The 23393-nt window shown below is 33.7% G+C and overlaps 7 protein-coding genes and 3 non-coding genes across 10 annotated transcripts; 7 read left to right on the top strand and 3 right to left on the bottom strand.

The window, feature by feature from the left end:
• The first annotated feature begins 224 nt into the window (after positions 1–224).
• On the top strand, positions 225–2924 carry slc-17.7 (Major facilitator superfamily (MFS) profile domain-containing protein). The gene is made up of 7 exons (NM_072998.5): positions 225–426; positions 704–838; positions 941–1183; positions 1229–1681; positions 1730–1862; positions 2125–2454; positions 2504–2924. The coding sequence occupies exons 1-7, from the start codon at positions 316–318 to the stop codon at positions 2617–2619; spliced, it is 1521 nt and encodes a 506-aa protein (NP_505399.1). The 5' UTR covers positions 225–315; the 3' UTR covers positions 2620–2924.
• A 2207-nt stretch (positions 2925–5131) lies between these two features.
• On the top strand, positions 5132–8588 carry nhr-36 (Nuclear hormone receptor E75). The gene is made up of 9 exons (NM_001307788.5): positions 5132–5653; positions 5733–5825; positions 6509–6751; positions 6794–6973; positions 7023–7159; positions 7233–7320; positions 7368–7492; positions 8056–8180; positions 8231–8588. Exons 1-9 carry the CDS (start codon positions 5600–5602, stop codon positions 8491–8493), a joined length of 1308 nt encoding a protein of 435 aa, NP_001294717.2. The 5' UTR covers positions 5132–5599; the 3' UTR covers positions 8494–8588.
• Positions 8589–9156: 568 nt separating this feature from the next.
• On the top strand, positions 9157–11033 carry F07C3.16 (Serpentine Receptor, class H). Its single transcript, NM_001356723.3, has 7 exons — positions 9157–9371; positions 9420–9565; positions 9622–9830; positions 9885–10112; positions 10155–10233; positions 10702–10815; positions 10861–11033. The coding sequence occupies exons 1-7, from the start codon at positions 9205–9207 to the stop codon at positions 10944–10946; spliced, it is 1029 nt and encodes a 342-aa protein (NP_001343655.1). The 5' UTR covers positions 9157–9204; the 3' UTR covers positions 10947–11033.
• Positions 11034–12077: 1044 nt separating this feature from the next.
• On the top strand, positions 12078–12505 carry F07C3.9 (T2SSF domain-containing protein). The gene is made up of 2 exons (NM_072996.2): positions 12078–12209; positions 12338–12505. The coding sequence occupies exons 1-2, from the start codon at positions 12097–12099 to the stop codon at positions 12384–12386; spliced, it is 162 nt and encodes a 53-aa protein (NP_505397.1). The 5' UTR covers positions 12078–12096; the 3' UTR covers positions 12387–12505.
• ptd-2 (SSD domain-containing protein) lies at positions 12396–16492 on the bottom strand. Its single transcript, NM_072995.3, has 18 exons — positions 16409–16492; positions 16229–16352; positions 15995–16098; positions 15732–15951; positions 15497–15678; positions 15307–15451; positions 15086–15260; positions 14931–15040; positions 14762–14878; positions 14536–14717; positions 14202–14490; positions 14031–14149; positions 13783–13984; positions 13609–13736; positions 13224–13400; positions 13027–13175; positions 12685–12914; positions 12396–12617 (listed from the first exon to the last, which is right to left on the bottom strand). The coding sequence occupies exons 1-18, from the start codon at positions 16447–16449 to the stop codon at positions 12501–12503; spliced, it is 2811 nt and encodes a 936-aa protein (NP_505396.2). The 5' UTR covers positions 16450–16492; the 3' UTR covers positions 12396–12500.
• A 60-nt stretch (positions 16493–16552) lies between these two features.
• Positions 16553–16615, top strand: F07C3.13. The gene has a single exon (NR_069172.1). It is a non-coding gene; the product is annotated as an Unclassified non-coding RNA F07C3.13 (non-coding RNA).
• An 802-nt stretch (positions 16616–17417) lies between these two features.
• str-94 (Seven TM Receptor) lies at positions 17418–18693 on the top strand (the record flags this gene model as incomplete). Its single annotated transcript, NM_072994.2, has 6 exons — positions 17418–17691; positions 17739–17857; positions 18065–18139; positions 18207–18335; positions 18379–18556; positions 18614–18693. 6 exons carry the CDS (start codon positions 17418–17420, stop codon positions 18691–18693), a joined length of 855 nt encoding a protein of 284 aa, NP_505395.2.
• Positions 18575–18789, bottom strand: F07C3.14. The gene has a single exon (NR_069171.1). It is a non-coding gene; the product is annotated as an Unclassified non-coding RNA F07C3.14 (non-coding RNA).
• A 1574-nt stretch (positions 18790–20363) lies between these two features.
• On the top strand, positions 20364–22322 carry aat-2 (Amino Acid Transporter). The gene is made up of 4 exons (NM_072993.6): positions 20364–20644; positions 20691–21136; positions 21185–21281; positions 21409–22322. The coding sequence occupies exons 1-4, from the start codon at positions 20372–20374 to the stop codon at positions 22042–22044; spliced, it is 1452 nt and encodes a 483-aa protein (NP_505394.2). The 5' UTR covers positions 20364–20371; the 3' UTR covers positions 22045–22322.
• An 852-nt stretch (positions 22323–23174) lies between these two features.
• On the bottom strand, positions 23175–23324 carry F07C3.11. Its single transcript, NR_069170.1, has one exon. It is a non-coding gene; the product is annotated as an Unclassified non-coding RNA F07C3.11 (non-coding RNA).
• Positions 23325–23393: the final 69 nt, after the last annotated feature.

Raw genomic sequence — 23393 nt, 5'->3', positions numbered from 1 at the left:
TTCCCTACAATTTGGTTCAGAACATGTTCAAAAACATCAAACATCTTCCTCTTCTTCTTCTTCATTTTCATCTTCCCTTTTCTCGTTTCCATCTCTACCCGCCCACTTTTCGCGGCTCCTATAAATTGGGCTGTCCATATCGTCCGTTCTTTTTCTTCGTGACTTACTCCAGATTATTCTCAATCATTATCTTTCTTTCACTTTCATTTCTCAATTTATTCCAGCTCTCCCATCCGTTGATTCTTCTTCGTTGTCCTCTTCTTCAATTCATTCCTTCTTCAGCCGTACCAGCAGGCTCCGTCACTCTTGTGGCTCATGAGCACTTCTTGCGATTTGTGGTCGCTGCGAAGCGTGCGATTGCGCGTAGTAATCGCCATCGCACTGGCCCTTACTATCGAAGGACTCATGCGATCAAATCTTAACATGGTAAGTCCCAGAAATTTAATATCAGATAACTTTCAAAAAGCTTTTACATCGACCAACAACTGTACAGTTTTCTGGAATACCAACCTCATCATCATACCATAACGGAAATCATTTCAAAAATTTCAATTCAAAACATGTGAACTTCTGAAACATGGGATTTTGTGACATTTATGCCAAAGTGTAGATGTGATGTATAATTTCACGAATTTTGAATTTTACGCATCAAAAAACATGTTCAGGTTTCAGTTTCAAACACCAACTTTTCTATTGTTTGCAGGCAATCGTTTGTATGTTAAACAGTACAGCACTGACTGACGGAAAGCCGATGATCGCTTCTTTGAATACGTCAATCGAACCAGCAACGCCTTTATGTCCATTACTACAGTTCGGAGAGTCAAAAGTAGTTGAACACGTGAGTCTTTGAAATTTGAAGGGTTAGAAAAAGCAGTAGACAAGGAGGAAGATAATTAATGTTTACTTTTATAATCTAAGGAAATATTTGGAAATGTTACAGAAAGGAACAATATTTTGGACATCACAAGACAGAGCAATTATATTTGCTGCTTTCTATGCTGGAGGACTTGTTGCAACATTGGCATCTGAAGTACTAAATCGATATATTGGAGCAACACGGAGTGTTTTGTACGGTGGAATTGCAAATGTTGTTGGAACATTTCTCACTCCATTTGTGGCATCACAGACCAATTTCGGAACATTTCCTATCATCCTATTACGATTTGTAATGGGATTTGGACAGGTGATTAACATGATCTGGCAGTATTATTTTTAATTCTATGTTTAGGGTGTTTTATGGCCATGTATGCTTGTTCTCATCGCCCAATGGTTCCCTGTGAATGAAAAATCGACAGCCCTAGCAATTGCAACTACTGGTAACCAACTTTCAGTAGTCATTGCCATGTTCGCAACTGCCGAGTTGTGTCAATTGCCATGGGGATGGCCTATGGCATTCCACGTGTACGCAGTATGCGGAATCGTGATGTGTATCATTTGGTACATGATGGTATATGACTCGCCATGCCATGCAGATAAAAAGCTCTCAAGGGATGAACTTCATTACATCACAACAGAAAGAGTCAGACTACGTCCACAACATCCAAACTGGATGGCTCTGATGAAATCTCCTGTAGTTTGGGCAATCGCTGCGTCTTCGTTCGCACATAACTACGTGACAGTCGGTACAATCACCTATCTTCCACTCTACTATAAAACTGTGTTGAACATGAGCTTAACTTCGGTAGGACCAATAAAAAAAACCATTTATTTGTTGAATTCAATGTTTTAGAACGGTCTTTGGTCTGCTCTTCCATTTGTTCTTCAATTAATTTCAAAAGTGTTCTACGCAGGAATGGCTGAATCCGCCCGAAAACGAGATTGGTCGGATATCAATCGGATCACAAAGTTCTGTAATTCGAGTGGTGAGTCATTTTTATATTCAAAATCACAATTTTTTTAAACGTAATCATAACATTGAACTAAAATTTTTGATGACTCAAAAACCACAACGCAGAAGTATTTTGTGGTATGCTTCCTTTAAACAGACAGAACTTTAGCGGTGTCATTTCTAACAAGCACGAAAATTATATACGCATTCTGTTACTCCCTAATATTTTTAAAATTTTTGAAAATGTTTCAAATTGATCAATGAAAGTAACTAAAACAATGATACATTTATTTCAGCTTCATTTGGAATCGCAATTTGCTTTGGTCTTCTCTGCCTCTGCGACTGCTCACAAAGAGGCGCTGCAATATTCTTGATATGTTTAGCAATGTGCTTTGTTTCTGGATATATTCCCGGTTACAATACCAGCGCCGTAACCATTGCTCCTGGTCAAACAGCTGCAATTGCTGCATTCTCTCGATTCTGGGGACAAATCGCTTCGTCTGTTGCTCCATATCATATCGGAGCATATACAAAACAAGGAACAGCTGATGAATGGAAAATTGTGTTTGCAGTAATTGCCGCGATATGCGTTGTCACAGGAATTTTCTTCCAATGTTGTGGTACAGGTAATTTCGGAAGCTTCTAATTTTTTTAAAGCAAAAGTATATGTTTCAGCCAGTCTACAAGATTGGGATTCAACTCATTCAAAAGCTCCAATCGAAGTTGCCCGAGAAGAATTGATTGACAGTTCAAAACTGGACGATTCTCTACGGATTACAACTGTCGAATAGACTGTTTGAAAACGACGTGTCTTCTTAACATATCACAAATCCTAATCATCTCATACTGGTTCTACACTTGGTTTATCGATCTGTCACAATTTTTCTTGTTTGCTCATTCTGTGATACCTTTTCCTGTATTTTTCTGTAAGGTGGTCAAATATGAGATTATCTCTAATTTGTCTTAATTTGGGATAATGTTTCTTGTTTTTCTACGGGTCCCTCACAACATTCCTTTAATAGAAACCGAATAGTGATATTCTTTTCTCCTATTTGTTTCTAATACGAAATCACTATAATAAATTTATTTTTCTCTGATCATCAATTTCAATACAATGTTTAAAAAAATTCAACGTTAATCAGACACTCATCTTTCAGACAAGACATCTAGAATATCGACAAAGCCAACGGTAGCTGTTTGACTCGAAACGATTTATATCATGAGTTAGAATAAACATGGGTATTTTAAAGACGAATTGAGCATTTAGACTGATAAAAATAAGGTTTACAATTTACGCGACGGTTACAATATTATTTATGCATGCACCAAACGTTTGAGGATCATTGTCTTTTCATAAAGCTTACGGGCAAAGTTGAGTTAGTCTGGATTTCAGAAATGTTGCAAACGATCACCGATTTGCTCCGTTAACTTTTAAACCAATCATGTTATAAATTTATTGTTGGAAAGATGTAAATTTTGGGATTTTTTATACCGGCGTTTTTCATAATACAAATTAACAGTCAGGAGTTCGATTGAAAATTAATTCCTGCATCGAGAATAATATCGAGAGGATTGATCTGATATTTTTATAACTAGAAAGAATACTCGAGTGTATAGTTTTAATAACAATATTTGCAGAAATATTAAAATTGAAAGTCAAAACCAAATTTAACTACATACATGTTTCTTTTATGTTCTGTCAATGCTCCAATAAATTATGCTTATGGTCCATGGTCCATGACGTACATTATTTATATTTTAAAGATATTTGTAATAGATCATTTAATCGCTCGATATATGGTGATATCAAACTACCAAAAATAAGGAAAATCCATTAATCCGATCTACGACTAAAAGAAAGATTTTATGGCAATATTCACGAATATTTCTCATCTAACTGATATTCCACCTAAAATTTGAAATCGAAAGTTCATCATTAAACTTTGTCTTTATTGTATAAAATAGTACTTCTTATCAATTTGTATGACGGCATGGTGTTTTCTGAATTTGTCTTATCGATTTCTCTTGCAATTTTTTGTCTCGCGGTTGGTTCAGTATTTGATATTCTTTTTGCACTAAGCTTCAAAAAATGTAGTTTATACTCATCATGTTTTTCCTTTTGCACATTTTTCAAAAATTCGAGTTAGCAAAACTTCAAAATAAAAACTGTCACATATTTTTTGAAGTAATGCACATTTTTTAAATTGTGAAAGTTTTTCATTTAAAAATTAAAACACCAAATTTATATGCATTTTCAACTCTTTGAATTAACTAAAATGTTTTATATATCGATTCAAATCATCTGATTGTCTTTTTGCTTCCGTTTTCACGTGCCTGTTGTTAAAAAATGACTGGGTTGTTTAAATTAAAAAAGAACATTAAAATAGCTTTTTGATAACCAGAAGTCCAAATTTGTGAAAAAAGTATTATAGTAACCACATCAAGGGAATTATATAAAATACTTTGATCCTTAAGAAATTTGAAAAAAATGGTCTATCAGAAAATATATAAATTATTGAAAATCGACAACGATTCAAATTTATTTTTCATTCTATCTAAAATAAATGAGTAAAGTATGAAAATACTTAGTTATTGAACAACAAAGGTTAGTTATTGAACATCACTCGGAATTTTTTGAATGAACTTTCAAAAAAGAAAAACATATTCTGAAAGTTTTTTGTGAGTTATATTTTTTGTTTAAAAATCTGAAACTATTTATATTATAAATATAACAAACATAATAAAATTCACGCTAAACTTATTTCGATGAAAAATATTTTCATTTTTTTTCCAGATCGACTTTTTTTTACTTCAAAGTTCCTTCTAGTTGTGATCTATTTTGCGGTCGCATTTTGTGAAGATATTCATTCAAATAACTTATTTTATAACTCCAGAACTCAGATAAAATTTTTTTATTAAAAGCAGAAATCTGTTAAAATTATGTCCAAACTGATAGAAAGGTTAATACGTTATACGAGAAAACTTTGTTATACACACGAATTCCGATTCGATAGTTTCCAAGAATAGCTAACCGAGCTAAAATTCCAGCAGCTGCATCTAGGCTTCACTTTGTTCTTAAGTGTCTTAATTCTAGTCTTTCTGATCCTGTCAGAATTTTTCGACAGATCAATACAAGTTAGTTTCATTGCTCACAAGTCAGTATATGAGTCTTCTTCACTTTTCGTGCCCGGCTTTTGATCTCTCTGCTAAGTTCATCAGTCTAGCTGGCAGCTCCTTCTCTAGTTGCCTCGCGTTTCCCACCTTTTCTAATCTCATGCTTATCACTCCCAGTTTTCACTATTCTGAATATTTCTTGCTTTACTTGCACTTCCTTTTCAAACTGAAAAAATCTAAATATCAGAAGAATTTTCCGTCAATTGGAATACCTGAATTATGTGTTTTGTTCCTTACCAATTACATGTGTTATTGTTATGATAGCGTCATGACATTTGAAAAAAATCGTTTAATGTTCCCAATAGTACGCAGTCTAACTATACAATTTGTATCAAAACAATTCGCTATCAAATTCCCATTCCATCATTTTCATCCTTAAAATCCCATACTCTAGACAGAACACATACCGTTTTCATTTTCTGTTTTGTGCTCAGTTGCCATTTCCATATATAATCGTCCCCATATTCATATAATCCTTTGAGTGTCACTTCTTTCATCCAAGACACATCTCTCACAAATTCTCAGCTCATTCACTCACAATCAGCATTCCTTCGATTCATAGTCAAATATCATTGAAAAATGTTACGAATCGGAACAATGAGTCTGTCTGAAGGAGAAGATGATCCTTGTTCGAGTAGCTCGATTTATGACGTAAGTTGTTCATATTACTCACTGTCAATTGTTGACAGCAATAAATATTCTACCAAGTTATTTTTCGTTTTTTTTTCAGATGTCACTCTATGGTAATTTTGCTGAAAAATCAGAGATGTCTAATGAAATGTGTCGAGTTTGTGGGAAGAATTCCGCCGGAAAACATTACTCGGTTAGTTCAACAATTTGCTTTTTTTTGTTTCATTTACTCACTGTATGTTTATTTTGTTTCCTCTCATGAATTATTAGTTTCTCAATATTTTTAGAAATAGTTCTTTGATCTACAGTGATTAAAAACAGAAATGTGCTTGGTCTTAGAATTTCGTTTGCTCAACCGACCAGACAACCAAATTTGCACTCAGCATAACACCAAAAAACCAAATAATCACAGCTTTTGAGGCATGATAAGCTGTGCAATTTTCAAGAATATCAGCTTTACAGAGGACACAAAAATATTTCAAACGAATAAATTCCCGGTAAATGCATGCAATTGTCAGGCACCTTTTCAAGTGAAAAGCAAAGCTCTAATTATAATGTTCTAGAAATAAGCTTGCTCAGATGAAAAAATTATCCTGGAATTCCCGTTGGCAAAACGCCAAAACCATGCCAGGGAAGAATTTGAATTTATATTTAAATATTCATCAATTTTCAAAATATTCAATTTGGATGCGGATTTGGATGCGATGTTTCGGGCATTCATCAGGGAAATTAAAGTTGTACAATAATAAAACAGATGATCATTAAATCACATCATCTTGACAATCAAACAACTATTTTAGTTTATGAAAAATATGCTGAAAAAATACGATAATAAATTTAAAAATAAAATGAATAACTGTTGTTATACAAACTCAGGTCCCTGCTTGTCATGGATGCAAATCCTTCTTCCGTCGTGCAATTATTCACAAAACAGCCTATCCGGAGTGTAAATACGATAAGATGTGTTTTTCGAAAATCTCAAGAATAACGCGTCCTCGAAAATGCCGATACTGTCGTCTTCAAAAATGCTATGAAGTCGGAATGGTTGCGATAGTTGCAATGCATCGAAAACACGATGATAGTCCATTGAGAAGCTCAGACAGTGAGCTCCCAGATTTGGTTCGTAGATTTATAAAGTATCATTTAGCCCTATTTTTTTAGCCACTACCAAGCCCCATAGCCACTCGTGAAAACTATGTTTCGGGGATTATCGATAAACTTCACAGCTTAGACATTCAAACCGACAAGTTTCGAAAATCAGCGTACAATCCCCTCTTCATTCCAAATCTTGAAGGAATTCTAGCTTCACCAGGAAAATTGGCGTTGGCTGATAAATACGGGGTACGCAAGTACATTTTCAAACTTCTCAAACACATCTCTAATATTTAAGGCAATGCCGGGTTGGCCACTTACCCAAGAAAGCTTCAATGAACAGCAAATTTTGATGAATCAAGTAAATGGCGATGTCTTAACTGACTCATCATCATCATTTGTACTTCCAACAGCAGACACTCCTGGCATAAATACGTGAGTCATAAGATGAGAGCAAAACTCACTGAAAGTTCATTGTACCAATCAAAGCTCATTTTCACGTTTGCAGAAAAGATTGGCTCGGTTTCGATATGCTGACTGCTATAGAGTATGCAAAAACATTTCCATTTTTTCAACAGCTGGAATCAAATGACAAAGTAAAATCATAATATCATGCAAATTTCTTTGAATATCCGAATTTCAGATTCTACTGACAAAAGCAACAACATTCATGAATCTTGCATTGACATCAAATTATTCTTCATTTTTATCAAAGATGGCAGTACTTCAAATGCCAGATGGAATATGCATTTCAGGACCAGTAGGCCAGTATGGATATTCTTTTGTTCTATACCTTATTTGATTTCTTTGTTTTTTTTTTCAAATACGGGATTTTATTTCTAGTTTGCTTGTGTTTTGAAATTGGATTGTTTAATTTTGAGTTACCCCCAATTTTTGAATTATCACAAATATTTTTGAAAACGAATTCGGGTACTTGAGAGCTCAAAATGTCGATTTGAGATTGTATTTTTTGAAACAAATTTAGACATCAGCGTTCTCATACAACTCTCTAAGAGTTACTGATCGCACCTGATAGTGAGATGAAAAGTTAGCGATCACCGAACTTGGCGCTCTCACTTGGCATAAGTTCTCAAATAATGAAACTGTTAAAAAACTACTTTAAATACTTTTTGATCAAGGATGTTATTAGTTTGACCTGGGTGACTTATAGATTTCCAACTCATAATAAATATGAATAGTTTCTGTTTAGCCTAATCCTAGTTTGACGGATTTCCAAAACATCACATTTTTCCAATAATATTAGTTTCTTTTGTTATCCTGTTCGTTCTTTTTATCCTGTGATCATTCATCTCACAATGTTCTAATTTTAGGGGTGAACATGAAATCCGCTCTTTCGAACGACGTCTCAGCCTACGGATCATGGCTCCCCTCATTCGAAACCTCTTTGACAGAACTGAATACGTTCTTCTAAAAGCTATTATTTTGTGTAATCATGGTAAGCGAAATTTAAATTTTTGTCTGATAAAATGCATAATTACTTTTCAGCAGTAACCGACCTATCCTGTGCTGCTCAGAATATCTTGACTCGTGAACGACATAACTTTACCGGAGCACTTTTATTGTATTGTCTCAGTCGCCATGGTTCACATGCAGGACCTGCCAGATATTACAGTATTATTAATATGATAGACGTTCTTGAACATTATCAAAGAGATTTTCGAGATTTCATGCTTCTTTTAGATATTAGTCTCCCAACAAGATTCGCTAAACACCGTAAATTTTTGCAACGAGAAATTTTGAACATGTAATTGAATTGTCAGTATTTTGATCTTTCCTCATCAGTATTTTTTTCTGTGATTTTCTTTTTGTAAATATGGTACGTGATAAACTATTTTGTATAAAATTTAATTGTTCTAGATTGAATCTAGATATTGTTCTTTAACTTTTGAAACTCTTTAACTTGATTGGTTTTAACCAATCAAATGTTGAAATATGAAAAGGTAATAAGAAAAGTGTTTAACAATAAGTGTTTATTGTTTTCAAACAGGTTTAAATCGAACCTTTAAATTTACAAAAATCAATTAATTACTAAAAAAATATTTAAAAAGCCATCATTATGTTGAGAAACACTTTTTTTTTTGAAATCATAGGTAATAATTTAAGTTGTCAATTTAGGTGGCGCCGCAGATAAATAATTAAAGTTAAAACGTTTTATTACCTATAATAGTTTTAAAAACTGATACCGTACAGCTCCCTTAACAATTTCAACCACGAAACTAAAGACTTGTCAAAACGCAACAAACTTGATCAATATAAACCACCTGTCCTCTGCAGCAAACTAAAAATCACATCATTTCAGGTTAGCCGTCAGTTTCAAGTTTTGTTGCTTAGTTTGCCACCTAATCGGTCATTTTTTAGACATTCTTGCAAATTTAATTTATTCAACATACAAATTAAATTATTTTTCAGATAAAAGATCAGACGAGACAATCAAGTAACAATTTATTTTTTCAAAAATCATGACAGAATGCTATATCCCTAAAAACTTGGAAATCGGGTTCAAAATCTTTCAGATTTCCCCTTTTATTGCCACACCAATTTATTCAATTGCGATATATCTACTAATTTATCACTCGAGTATTCATGCAAAGCGAATACGAATTATTTATTTTCGAAACTTGACATTGTAAATATTGAAATTTCAATAAGTTTTCTAACGTTTGTTATTTTTTAGAAATGTGGTATGTATGGTAGCAATTTCCATAATTTTGTGTCCAATATTTTATTTACCAATGTATGGATATCAATCTAATGGACTTTTTCGTTTTGTGGATTGGAATTTGGCACTTCCTGCAATTTTTACCGTTTATTGTATTTTAGGTATTTTGAAAGCTTTTCTTTCAATGGGAGTTTCTTATTAAAATTCTTTGATTAAGGAGTTGTTATATCTGTTATGGATTTATTTCACTATCGATTAAAGGCTATATTGACGATGAACACAAAACCTCGGAATTTAAAAATTAAGCGTTTTGTTCAACAACTGATTTATCTTGCATATACTGTTCTTGTTTTCACTGCTGTATCATATCTTGGACTTTTGAAGATTCAAAGCTCACAAGATGCAATCAAGCCTTTAGTTTTTGAGGTTTCAAAGCTGACGGCGTTTTGGTTCTGACATTTAAATTAACAAAGATTTCAGAAATATCACATGTCAGAAGTCTGGTGTCCTAGATTTCTGGTCGCTGACCCTACATCTTGGCCAATCATTCTTGCAATTTGTACTACAATTATATTTATAATTTCTGTTGGTTCAGTAGTTTTGTTATGTGGTGGATTTACATTTATGATTCTTATTTCATCACGAAATGATTTATCAAGTTTTACTTTGAGGGCTCAGAAAAAGTTTACAACCGTGTTGATCATACAGGTGGAAATTTTTGAGCTGATGTTGACAAAATCACGTTTTCAGGCAATAGTTCATGTAGTTTTCATATTGGGGCCAATTTTGGGTATAGTTGTTTCAGTGTATTTTGAAATATCAATTAAAGGTGAGTTAATGGAAGCAGGGGTAATTGAAAATTCTCGGCAATTGACTTTTAAAAAATGTAATATAAATTAAAATTTATAAAATTTTAGTATTTCGTATTTCTGAAACAGCCTGAATTGTAAATGTTTGAGACTATTTAAGCTAAAAAAATGAGCATTTTGCAAGAAAATTCTTTGGTTGAAAATTCACCGGCTAGTTGCTGGTTTTAAAGATTTTCTGCATTCTGCTATTACCAAGACCATACATTTTGAAATCACAATTACCGAACGGCAAATATCTCTCACGTCGCTCTTGTCCAACAAATTTTCCTGGAAAAGTGTGGTGAATTCGAAGATTTTCGAGTTTTTTAAAACTATTTTCGTACTAGACTTTGCACTAGTACTAGAATGAAATATTTCACCTTTATAATTTTTCCAACATGATATTGTCACACTAAGTTGTTCTCTAAAGCTTGAAAAAATTATTTCAGATGGTGGTCTAGTCTATTTCTTTGTTGAAGCACAACAAGGAACTGCATCAACACTTGTTTTCATTTTTGCGCATTCTGTGACCAAGAAGATACTAAACTATGCAACGAACTATCGTATGTACTCTTCCATTTATTTCGAAACGTTTCATTTATTTTCAGTTCGAATACTTATTGGTCTTCAAGCGTCAAACAGTATGTGGAGAGTGTCAATAGTGGAACTTCGAAGTAGCAAAAGTGTAGTCTAGTCAATGGTATCAGTGACTTTCATTTCTTTTTTACGTGTCCTTATTCATTTTGTGATATGAACTGCTTTAATAAAAACGACAGTGTGTGTCATAGTACTCTTTTTCCACTCTCAAGATCACACTCTCTCGAACCTTTTCCCAAACAAATATTGTGTGCCAAGAGCAATCTCTGTCTACAAGCATACTGTTGTGTGCCTTCTACATCTCTCACTCTCTCCACCAACCCGCCTTTTTGTTCAGTTTCATCGTTTTGGCGTCACCCCAATCAGGGACATCTTTGACAGAGGACATCTTGTTCGAACACAAAAACATTCACAGTTTTGGTTTATTCAAAAATTGGTTCAAATTCGTGGAAACTAACCAAAATAAGGCGAAGAGAAGAAGCGACATTGCCTCTCAAAAAGCCTTTTTTCTTTTGTTCGTTGTCAAGGAGTTGCGCATGAAAAGCGTTTCTATGTTTCTTTTCTTTCTCTTTTTATTAGCCTATTTTGTCTGTTAGCTATATCTTTCTGTTTTTTTTGCAACGTATTTCCTCTGTCACGATTTAGTAAATTTTTATTTGTAACATGTAAAATGTGTTGCTCACATCTCGAAATTATTTCATTTGCCAGAAAATTATACTGATGATTTTTTTTTAATTCTTCAATAATTGTTAAAAGATTTTGATATTCAGATTTTTTTGATTGCAAACTGACCACACTTTATTTGTGAACGTGTGGATATTGATAATAGAAACTAGCATTTATAATCGAATAAAAAACCGTAATTTTTAAGTTCAAATCCATATGAATTCATACTATTTGCATTCTGTAACGTATAGCATTTTGTTCAAATTTTGTTAACATTTTTGTTATATGTCCTTTCGCCAAACTTCTTCATTCAATTGCAAATTAATAATATTCCTGAATTTAATACTACAGCTGTTTGTACCTATTTTTATTGAGAAGTTAAATGATATTATTCTTACTAAAATGAGATTTTTAAAAATAATTTTTTGAACAATTTTAGCTAAACAATTTTTATGTGTTTATAAATATTTAAGACAAAAATGTTTTTGAAACCCCATTATTTTCCCGATTTTTTAAAAAATTATTGTCACTGCTTTTTTTATTTTATTGTTTCAATTTAGTACTTCAAATTCTTGCAGAACATGCCAAGAAACTACGCTGACATCATCGGCCGTAACGCTGATCGTCTCATCAAAAAATATGAACACATTCCAACAATCATTTCCGCAGTTACCCTTGTCATTGGAATCTTTGTGTAAGTGCAGTGTGCTCTGTTCTTCTCTTATCATCAGATACACTTTGTTTCTGATTGTTTGAACAATTGAGCTTTAATTAAGAATTAAATGAACTGATAAGCGTTTTTTTTTAAATTTGATTTTTCAGATGTGCTATTCCGGTCATCGTGGATCACATGAAGAGAGCAAACGTTTAGAAGACCAAAAAGGACCGAAAATTATGTATTCTGTACATTTTAATAATGAATATCACATTACAAGTCATATGAGTTGTCTATTTGATAACAACTATCATAATAAATAATCTTTGTTTATAGTTTTGTTGACTGTAAACGATCTCCACAAGAAAATACCATTAAAAATGAAGGCAAAACTATAGAAGCACCGAAAAGTGATGTTATTCCAAGAATAACGAGCATTGTGCCTATCTGAAAATACTTAATGTTAGCATAAAACACGATATTTTAATAGCAAAATAGAACACAGAATTCACACCTGATAAAACGACGCTGTTTGTGAAAAAAGAAGAGGGCATCCAGCAAGAAATAGAGTCAGGGAACCGAAAACACATGCAATACCTGCCGTCGAATGAGCAGAAGTCAGTTTTTCAGATGCTGGTACACACTTCGTGTCACGAATAGCAACTACATAGTGCAAAGTGTAATCAAAACTGAGCCCAATTGTGATTATTAAAATGGTTGACTCAACTACAGACAATTGCCATCCTGAAACTAATATTTTTGAGTACATACTTTTTGAAATCACACTTTTGCATTCTAGCAATCAGTCGTAAAACATATTAGTGCTTTCAAAATTATATACATGCTTGTTCCCTACCTAACAAAATGAGGCTGGCCACGGTCCAAAGTATTACGAAGAATATAATAACGGAAGAAATAATTGAGAGTTTGATAACACGCGTGCAAGCAATAATCACAATGAGACATATTCCCAAAGAAATTGCAACTGAAGTGAAACTCGACGATCTGCAATTTTTCACAATTATTTTTTTTGATCAAAATTAAAAAAAATACCTGAGTTGGGAGACTATGTCGTAAAATCTGGTAATCTCTGTCGAGGAAAGACAAAGGACTGAATCAGATGTAGCATTTTTAATTTGTTTACAGGATTCCTCAATTTCTTGGAAAAAACTCCCAATCATTTCTGTATCAACTTGCAGTTTTTGATTTGATGGGATTGATATAAAATATCTGAAATAGTTTTAGTCACCTCTGGTCATTATTTTTAAAAATTGGGTTTGAACGAAATTCTCGTTATGGATCAAAAAAGATTTAAAAAATTTTTTTTCCCCAATATATTTTTTCAATTCACTTGGAAAATTAATGTTTACTGTGTGCATTCAGTACGAGAGCTAACATGATTTTTGAAATTCGTTTAAAAATCAAAATAATTTCTCACCCAACTACTTTGAGATCCTGATCAATAAAAGGACCATCTCCTGGAATTACCGAAAAATCGTCAGGAAATTGATGAATCAAATTCTTATTTCGAACGGATGCTGATAGAATGCATTCATGGATAATTGTCTGAAATTATTTTCTAAATTTTAAACTTTTGAGCTCGCATTATTACTTTATTCTCCGAGAAACAAGACTCATTAGCTTGTAGTATTTTATCAGCCCATGACACGTGAGTATAGTTAACGAGTTGATACTTTTTTGATTCCAAGTTCACGATTCTTCTATAGAAGTCTAATTTATCTGTGTCAAGGCTGTAGTGCGCCTGTGAAAAGTTTTTCGATGGTTTATTATACGGACTCAGTGTTGAAGTTTCTCTGAAATCAAAAATTTGTATGTAAAACTTATTTTGAATTTTCATACTTTATAGCATCAACTCCAAAAACAAAATTTTTCACTAATCTCGCCGATCTTTGCCATTGAAAATTGAAATGATGAACGTTGTTGTCAAAATACTCGTGAATATTTGAGTCTACAAGAAGCTGAACAATACTTTAAATTAGTCAGCATTTTTTCCATTATACAATTTCTTACTTTAGTCGGATTTGTTTGCGGAGTTTTCAATCCCGGATTCTGAAAAATGATGAAAAGAGACAATCCCGTCATAATTAAACTGCAAATAAAAATTCCAAAGCGGAAATAGTGAGTGGTCTCCGTGATCTTAGAAGCAAAATATGAATGACTTTCAATCTTTTCAGGTTCTTCATCTCCGCGTGAAAGCTTCTTTCTGATTGGACGTGAGAGAATAATTGCTCCGGGTAAAATTAAAACTACCAGAATATAGTTTACAGTAACAGTAAGTGCTGCATATACTCCAAAACATCTGAAAATCATAAGTTTGCCGGCGATACATCGATTTTAAACAAACCTCAAAACAATGACTGGACTTGAAAGATTTGTAAGAAAAGTTGAAGCAGTTGTGAGTGAAGTTACAAACATGGAGACGAGAGAATGATGTAATGATAGACGCAGACTACGAGACAATAGATCAGATTCTCGGTAAAGAGGAATATAAATTGAACCAACTTTATACTCCAAGTGTGACATTCTCTAGAAAATATTATCCTATTGAAATAAAAATTGAAGAAACTTACCTCAACTTCTCTCCTGTAATAGACTAAAAGAAGAAACGCATCATCTGCTCCAATTGATATCAATATCACAACAACCAGAAGATTGATAAATGGAAAGAAATCAATCCCAAGGACTACCTAAATTGATTTTTACAAGCGAAAGTAACATAAAAATTTGAATTTCAATTACAGTATAAATGAAGAAAGCCACACCAGATGATAACGTGACAACCATCAGAATTATACAGGTGAATATTATACTTCTTGAGTAGATCAAAAAACATGAAAATACAAGAAGAGCTGAAAAATTGGGAATTTGTTGATATCGACGCTAAAACTTCAGACCTGAAAATGCAGCAAATAAGCTGTCGGTTTGAATTCTTTCTTGAAACACTTTATTTTTCATGTTCAATGCTATTCCAGCCATTCGTGTATGTGGATTTCTTTCGAGGTGGTCCTTCAATTTATCAATTAAATCATCATAGAAGTCTCTATTCTCAGCTCCATTCCACATTGTTACCTGAATTTTCATAACTTTGAATAAAAAACCAAATGCTATTTCTCACTTTCAACACAACAACAATAATAAAATCTGAAGAATTTCCTTTTGTTAAAAGCCAATTGTTCACTTGGTTAATGGAAAATGCCGAGCAAACTTCATCTGTTGAATTGATCTTGCATTTTTGTAGTAAATATCGAAAATTTAAAATGCTGAAAGATTATTGAAAGCCAAATCTCAAAAATTGTGAGGCTCACTCATTTTCATTTAATGCTTCACAGGAATTTTGAGTAGTCATATTGGGGCAAGTTGTGTAATATGGGATGTTTAAAGAATGTTTTAAAGCTTGGATGGGATTTGTGTAGTTAGATTCAATAATTAAGTTGTCGACAATGGAATCAATTTGACAAAGGTGTTTCATGACGTTCAAACTGAAGAGCTGCAAATGCTATTTGTTGAAAAAATGTAGTTTTTCCAAAATAAACAGCTCACATCATCATAACTAGACACTCGTATCATAATTTTTCCTAGATATTCTATCATATCGTAAGGTAGAGCCTTCCCAATAGCCCCATACATTTCACATGGATCTTCCAAATCGGAGGAGTTAGGTTCAGAATCGACACCGTAATCATCATAATTAACGGTAATTGGGTCAAGCGTGGTTGTTGTATCATTCTTGATATATCTCTTTCGACGCCCAGGATCTTGTCTGAAATTAGTTTTTTTCGTGCTAAAACATTAGGAGGGCTTACTCAAAATACCACCGAAGAATATTTTCATTTGAAGCTTGATGTGGTTTCATCGCTTCTAGTGTCATTCGTGCAGATGATAATGGACTTCCTCGAGTTTCAAATCCCTTAAGAACAGATTTATTGTTCCACTTTTTAAACATTCCTCAATCAAGAATTATGATTTCAATATTCTGTTATACAAATATATGTTGAATTCAGGTTAGAAAATTCTGTTAAGATAATAAGCTTGCTTACTTTTGTCGGATCGAAATCAATTACTTGATAATTGAAAGACAGTGCCCAAGACGTTAAAATCACAGAAATTGTACCAGTTAGAACTATACATATTATCGGATAGTCAATAACAACATGTGCATATCTGAATTTGAGATTTAAGATTAAAAATTAAAATTGAAAAATGAAAAAAAAACAAACTTCATGAAAATTCGTTCCGTGATCCGTGAAACAGTGGACATTTCTTCAAAAAAAAAAGAACTAGGTGACCAAGAGTGAACAAGAATGATAGTGATGGGTGACAATCGAATGTTTGCGCTTTCAACTACGTGCCTCTCATTCACTGAACGATTCGAGAAGAATTCAGAATACAAATATACATGCACATTTACAACGAAACAACTGTTTATTCTATACAGATTCATTCTCGTATATTTTCGATTTTTGATTGATGATTCAACAATTTTAAACAGGAAATCATGAGAGTCTGAGAAACCATTTATGGATGGATATGACAAAATTAACAATCTAAGTTAAATATTTTTTAGCAACTTTTATCCCAATTACTGATTTTAATTGGTATTCCTGCGTCAGTTGCAAAGCAGCCCAAAATTTCAGAAAAAAGCTCCAAAAAGCGGGTAAATGTTTAGTCACAAATTATTCCCGGTATTTAGCCATTAATGATCCTCCATTTTGCATTTATATTAAACTTGCGTACTTGTGTACAAAAAATGTTTATTTGTTCTCCGTCAAAGTATTAGGAATTACTCACTAAAAACAAAACTCATATTTTTCTGCTGTCATTCGAACATTCTTTGTTAACATCTGAACATCAAAGCATTTCTCGTTTAAGATTATGCTAAAGTTTATATAAACGTCATTTGAGACTACGGTAGTGGACGTTCAAGCTCCGCCCTTTTTCGAGAAAAAACAAGCATATAAAATATGTGAATTTTGGAAATGAGTATCGTAGACCCGCTTTTTTAATCCAGTAATTGTTTGCGAAATTTTATTCATTCACGAGTCGTGAAAATGTCGCATTCTAGCTTGATTTCTTGAAATCGAGGTAATGCGGCTTTTTATAGTTTGATGCAACGAATTTTTTGACACTACAAAATTATTATACAATTACCCAATTATTAAAAAAAAAAGTATAAGAACACGTTTACTACATGTAGTCAGTAAAACTAAAAATTTTTGATTCTTTCAGATGCGAATTCCATTTTATACTGTTTCTGCGGAATACCTAGGTTTTTTCGTAGCATTTATTACTAATGTTACATTAATCTACTTAATCATAACAAGAACTCGACAGAACTTTGGTTCATACAAGTACTTAATGCTATGGTTCGCTGCATTTTCACTTTGGTACTCCATAATTGATATTCTAACTCAACCAGCAATGCATTCATATCTCAATAGTTTTATTGTATTTTGTGCAAGTTGGTTTAAGTATGATCCCCTATTGGCTTCAATAATTATCCGTAAGATTTTTTAAATATGTATTCATACTAAAAATAAATGGATTCAGCAACTTACTGCACTTCATACGGACTAACACTGGTCCTGCTTGCCATTCATTTCGTCTATCGATATATTGCGATGATCCATCCAAACGAAATTCGTTGGTTCAAATATCCACGTGCACTGGTTTGGCCTCTAATTTTCATAATTCTCGCAGTATTTTGGTGGTGTAATGTATTTTTCTTATTGAGTAGTAATCCAACATTCAATTTTTACTTGAAAGATACAATTCGTGAGAACTATGAAGAAAACATTGAACGTCTTTCTTACATTGGTCCATTGTATTTTGTGAGAACTTGAAGCATTTGAATTTGTTTAAAGAGGGTTTTTCAGATTGTCGGATCTCAAGGCGAAATTCAAATTCAATGGAAAAGTTGTTTGGCAATGACCAATGTATATTGCATTGCAGTGAGTAAATCAAATAAATCAAATGCTACCATGTCTGAAATAAAAACTTCAAACTAAAAACATTCAGATAACTACTCTTGTTACAATAATGTCTCTGGGCTATTCTATATATATAAAGATGCAGTCAGTTAACGACATGGTAGCAGAAAAGACACGAGCACTTCAAAGGCAACTGTTCCATGCACTTGTACTTCAGGTAACCTTTGAAACTTTCAAGATGAGGAAGTTCTATGATTTAGACAATTGTTCCAATCATCTTTATGTACACTCCAACAACGATCCTATTCTTATGCCCTATAATTGGTGTTGAGCTAGGAATGATTGCAAACATGACTTCAGTTTGTTTGGCTCTATACCCTGCTTTAGATCCTTTAGTTGTTATGTACTTCATTAAAGACTACCGCAGTTATTTGCTCAGTAAGTTGATATTCTACTTGTGACCTTGAAAACTTTCTGTGAATCTGAAATTTTCAGAAAAAATGAATATTTCGAAAAAAGTATCAACAGTGACCGGAGCAACTTCCGTCTTCAGGAACGAGGATGAGATCATTTGAGAAATCTAATTCGTTTTGCAATCTTGATTCCAATAAATTTATGTCCCAGTTAATGTCTATCTCCGCCCACACATGTACTTTATCAAATTTTTTGATATAATTGAAAGTGAACATTGCTTTATGTTTTCAGTGGGTAAACAGATCAAGAAAGACAGTCAGACGGGAAAAAATGTTGCGATTTTCATGAAAGTGCAATTTTTTCAGCAAACAAAAAAGCTTCCTCTTCGCTCTTTCCAATGAAAAAATGCTTTGTTTATTCTTAACCTAACGATTTTTTGCAAGGATCACTCTCTGGCAGTTTGCCAACTCAGGTCGTCCACGCATCACGCTTTTGGCAGCCGTGTATTCCCCCAGTTTTCTTTCCGTTTCTGTCACTCTAAACGTCTACGTCTCTGATGGTCCCTCGTTCTCTGATGACTGCCGTGTCTCGTGTAGGGAAGCGTCTGTGTGCACCCATAGCCATTACACTTTGAATCGACTCACTACCAGCTGGAGGAATAAGAAGATGAACTAACTCCTTCTACTACTCCTTCCGCCTACCCAATCACCTCTTCCATTACCTGTTTTTTAAATCAAAATTGGCTGTTTGCCAGATAGGCCTGAGCTTTGAAAGAGTGAATCCGCAAAAAAACGAAGTGTTCATTGACACCAAATTTTTACATTGATTATCTTTCAACTTGTAATTTTTACCTCAAAACTAGATTAAAAATCGAATAAGCACAACTGATTTTGGGATTTCGGGTCCGCGAAAACAAAAATTCCACGCCGGTCCGTTTTCTAATTCTTTACTTCAAACCATATCCTTAAAATTTTTGTTCATAAATTGGATAAATTAAACTTTGTTATGAGTTTTATATCAAAAAAAAATTTGAAAGCTGTTGCAGCAAAATAATCAGCGTGGAATTTTTGTTTCTGCAGATCTAAATTTACTTATTTAGCCCTATTTGCGTTTTTTTTTTTCTTGAACACTCATTTATTTTCAATCCACACAAACTACAGCTCGTTTTTAGTTGAATGGTACAAAACTTTCCCACATATTTTTTTCTTGCAGAACATTTTATTTTCTTGAACTGTGTTCTTTGGTAGCGAATAGCAAAATGTTTTGAGAGAATTCGAAAAATCTGATCATATCAATGCTAGGCAATCCGTACTTGTACTAGATGTCCTTGCCCTCTTGATATCAAATTAAAATTTTGATCGGCGCTTTCCTTCAGTCTCTTTTGATAAGTCGCTTCTAAATTTTTCCATATTTGTTCTCAGAGGACCACAGTTAAGACTTTTGTTTTGTTGTCGCAGAATATTTAAAAGCGGCAGCTGAGCTCGACAAGTCGAGCGATAAACAGCAAAAAACATCCGTTTTTCTCGTTCGTGTTTCCTATTATTTAGCGATTACAATAGTTGTTAGAACACATGATAGTTGTCGGAATTCCGTTGTCGTTCGTGACTCATTCCTCTCCTGAAATTATGAAAATCTTTTGTCTGATCATATCTCTTTTTGTCTCTAAACTACTCTATTATCTATTTACAATGCTCATATTTCGTCACTTTTCGTGTACAGTGTTCTGTGTCCTTTGCATTCATCCTCTCAACCATCTCTAAAGTTTTTATTGCCTTTCTTCTCTTTTTACTCGACCTTTTCACCATTCTTACACATATCGTTCCTTTTGCAGACGCAAAAATGAACGAAAAAGAAGAAGAAGTATCGCTGAATCAGATCAAGCTCAAGCCACGTATTTCACTTTTCAATGGCTGCACAATCATTATCGGAGTTATTATTGGATCAGGAATCTTTGTGTCACCAAAAGGAGTCCTCCTTGAAGCCGGCAGTGCTGGAATGTCTCTGCTCATTTGGCTCCTCAGTGGAGTATTTGCCATGATTGGAGCTGTATGTTATTCAGAGCTCGGGACACTAATCCCCAAGTCTGGAGGAGATTACGCGTATATTTATGAGGTGAACGGCAGTTTGCATGAATAATTCTAATCGTTGCTGTTTTCAGGCGTTTGGTCCTCTTCCGTCATTTCTTTTTCTTTGGGTAGCTCTTGTCATTATCAATCCAACATCTTTGGCGATTATTGCCATAACATGTGCAACTTACGCTCTTCAACCATTCTACTCATGTCCTGTACCGGACGTTGTTGTCAATCTTTTCGCCGGATGCATAATTGCTGTTCTCACATTCATCAACTGTTGGGATGTTCGAATGGCAACAAGAACTAACGATTTCTTCACAATCACCAAATTAATTGCTCTCACTCTCATTATTACTTGTGGAGGATATTGGCTCTCATTGGGGCATATTGATAATCTTGTGATGCCCGATGTAGCAGAAGGAAGTCAAACAAAATTATCAGCTATTGCAATGGCGTTCTATTCTGGAGTTTTCTCATTTTCGGGGTTCTCTTATCTGAATTTTGTTACCGAAGAACTAAAAAACCCGTTCAGGTTTGTCATGATTATATTTTGAATGAAATATTTAAACAATATTTTCAGGAACCTTCCACGCGCAATCTACATTTCCATTCCTATTGTTACAATTGTCTATATGCTCGTCAATATTGCATATTTTTCAGTATTAACCGTTGATGAGGTAATCTCAAAAATTAGTGCACTTAGTTTAATTTTTCAAGATTTCGAGCAATATGTTTCAATATCCCCAGATATTCCATCAAAAGAATAAGTTCATACAAACTCATTTTTTATCTCAATATTTTTAGATTCTCGATTCCGATGCAGTGGCCATCACATTTGCCGACAAAATTCTCGGAACCTTCGGAAGCAAGATACTCATGCCATTGTTTGTTTCCTTTTCCTGCGTAGGTTCCCTTAATGGAATTCTCATCACATGCTCCAGAATGTTCTTTTCTGGAGCTCGAAACAGTCAACTACCTGAACTGTTTGCAATGATCTCAATCAGACAACTTACTCCGATTCCATCATTAATTTTCCTTGGTGGAACTTCAATCGTCATGCTCTTCATTGGTAACGTGTTCCAGCTTATTAACTATCTGTCATTTGCTGAATCACTCGTTGTTTTCTCTTCTGTCGCTGGGCTTTTGAAATTGAGATTCACAATGCCTGAAAATGTGCTAAACGCCCGTCCAATCAAAATCAGTCTCCTGTGGCCAATACTGTTTTTCCTTATGTGCCTCTTTCTTTTGATCCTTCCATTCTTCCACAGTGATCCATGGGAACTCATTTACGGAGTTTTCTTGGTACTTTCAGGAATTCCCATCTACGTTCTCTTCGTCTACAATAAATACCGTCCAGGATTCATTCAATCTGTGTGGATAGGCTTCACACATTTCATTCAAAAATTGTTCTATTGTGTCCCAGAACTCTCCAGTTCCTGAAAATTCTGTTTTATTGTCATATCCAAACCCGTGACTCTTTCCGTTGTTCTTTTTTATTTCCACAGTGTGCATTTTTTGTTTTTTTGTTTGGTTTTTTTTGCTCCCAGATCTTTCTGCGCTTCCGTTATCAAGCGGACATATCTCAAATTGACACAGCATTTTTTTGCTATTTTATCCGCTCCATATCTAAAATATATCTTTATGTCATCATTGAAAGTTTTGGTTTTTAGCACCTAATAACTTATTTTCTCGAATAGAAATAAAACGTTCTCAATTTTAAAATTGTTAATTATAAAGCAAAAAACATGCAAAACGTTTTAATTATTTACCCAGAGAGAGAGAGAGAGAGAGAGAGAGAGAGAGAGAGAGAGAGAGAGAGAGAGAGAGAGAGAGAGAGAGAGAGAGAGAGAGAGAGAGAGACAAGGAAAAATGATGTAGACAATGCACTGTCTCCTCATGTGGACAGTTGCCAAGTTCCGCTTCAATTTTAAGTTTTTTTGCTTCATTCATTTTGAAAATTTAATTGATATTCGAATTTTGAAAAAAAATAATCAAAACTTTTTTCCTTTGTGGATGTCTCTAAGATGCATAATTTTAAGAAGGTTTTCCAGTATAATTTTTTTAGTTTCAGAAAATTAACTGCTTAAAAAGAGCAAAATTAATGTACTCCTCAACGGTACACACTTCTTTTCCTTTTTTCTTATGTAACATTTTCATTCGTTTCGAGACCGGTTACCGTATTCTTTCTCCATAAATCTTCGCATTAGGGTAATATCTACAATTGTTATACCATTTAAAATTATTTGACTTACTATAAGAAGTATCGAACAATGCGGGAAACATTTTTAGCGCGAAATGTTTCCTATGTCCACGAAAAACGCGTCAGCAGTCTTCTATGCCCATTTCCTGTGGAGGAGTGAGACAGAGTGGACAAAAGGGAGAGTGAAAAGATACAGACAGAAACAAGGGTGAAAGGGGAATTTTTCATTTTACTTCTCTTCACGAATAAATTTAATTTTAAAATAGAATGGCTTTGTAACTTTTATATTGTTTTATCTATTACCATTTCTTTGCGCTTTTACACATCAAAAAACTCCCTATCAAGCTGATACCCTAGTCATATGATTGATAAGACAAGACAATAAGTCGAATTTTTTCACCGCAAAATATTTATTTAATTTTCCTTTCTAAATAGTTTTCCAAAATTTGTTTCAAAGAAGTCAGTTCAAAAGTACACCAGACATTTTAACTAGTGCCATTTGTTCTTTTGCTCAGGGTATACCTCGTCATTTATCTCTTCCAAATGTCTTGTCAATCACTGAAACATAACCCTGCTAGTATTTTTTTGA

This window comes from Caenorhabditis elegans, chromosome V (assembly GCF_000002985.6).
Source record: "Caenorhabditis elegans chromosome V".
Taxonomy (NCBI): domain Eukaryota; kingdom Metazoa; phylum Nematoda; class Chromadorea; order Rhabditida; family Rhabditidae; genus Caenorhabditis; species Caenorhabditis elegans.
This window is presented reverse-complemented; position numbering and strand designations above follow the sequence as displayed.

Bases quoted from the DNA above. Each gene is read 5' to 3' on its own strand.
- nhr-36 (NM_001307788.5), top strand. From the start codon at position 5,600: ATGAGTCTGTCTGAAGGAGAAGATGATCCTTGTTCGAGTAGCTCGATT. The intron at 5,826-6,508 runs GTTAGTTCAACA...ATACAAACTCAG, and splicing joins CCGCCGGAAAACATTACTCG to GTCCCTGCTTGTCATGGATG. The intron at 7,160-7,232 runs GTGAGTCATAAG...TCACGTTTGCAG, and splicing joins GACACTCCTGGCATAAATAC to AAAAGATTGGCTCGGTTTCG.
- ptd-2 (NM_072995.3), bottom strand. From the start codon at position 16,449: ATGTCCACTGTTTCACGGATCACGGAACGAATTTTCATGAA. The intron at 15,261-15,306 runs GTGAGAAATAGC...ATGAAAATTCAG, and splicing joins TTATTGTTGTTGTGTTGAAA to GTAACAATGTGGAATGGAGC. The intron at 14,879-14,930 runs GTAATTGAAATT...AAATCAATTTAG, and splicing joins TGGCTTTCTTCATTTATACT to GTAGTCCTTGGGATTGATTT.
- slc-17.7 (NM_072998.5), top strand. From the start codon at position 316: ATGAGCACTTCTTGCGATTTGTGGTCGCTGCGAAGCGTGCGATTGCGC. The intron at 1,184-1,228 runs GTGATTAACATG...TTCTATGTTTAG, and splicing joins TTGTAATGGGATTTGGACAG to GGTGTTTTATGGCCATGTAT. The intron at 1,682-1,729 runs GTAGGACCAATA...TCAATGTTTTAG, and splicing joins TGAACATGAGCTTAACTTCG to AACGGTCTTTGGTCTGCTCT.
- F07C3.9 (NM_072996.2), top strand. From the start codon at position 12,097: ATGCCAAGAAACTACGCTGACATCATCGGCCGTAACGCTGATCGTCTC. The intron at 12,210-12,337 runs GTAAGTGCAGTG...TTGATTTTTCAG, and splicing joins CTTGTCATTGGAATCTTTGT to ATGTGCTATTCCGGTCATCG.
- aat-2 (NM_072993.6), top strand. From the start codon at position 20,372: ATGAACGAAAAAGAAGAAGAAGTATCGCTGAATCAGATCAAGCTCAAG. The intron at 20,645-20,690 runs GTGAACGGCAGT...TGCTGTTTTCAG, and splicing joins ATTACGCGTATATTTATGAG to GCGTTTGGTCCTCTTCCGTC. The intron at 21,137-21,184 runs GTTTGTCATGAT...CAATATTTTCAG, and splicing joins GAACTAAAAAACCCGTTCAG to GAACCTTCCACGCGCAATCT.
- F07C3.16 (NM_001356723.3), top strand. From the start codon at position 9,205: ATGACAGAATGCTATATCCCTAAAAACTTGGAAATCGGGTTCAAAATC. The intron at 9,566-9,621 runs GTATTTTGAAAG...TCTTTGATTAAG, and splicing joins TACCGTTTATTGTATTTTAG to GAGTTGTTATATCTGTTATG. The intron at 10,113-10,154 runs GTGGAAATTTTT...TCACGTTTTCAG, and splicing joins CAACCGTGTTGATCATACAG to GCAATAGTTCATGTAGTTTT.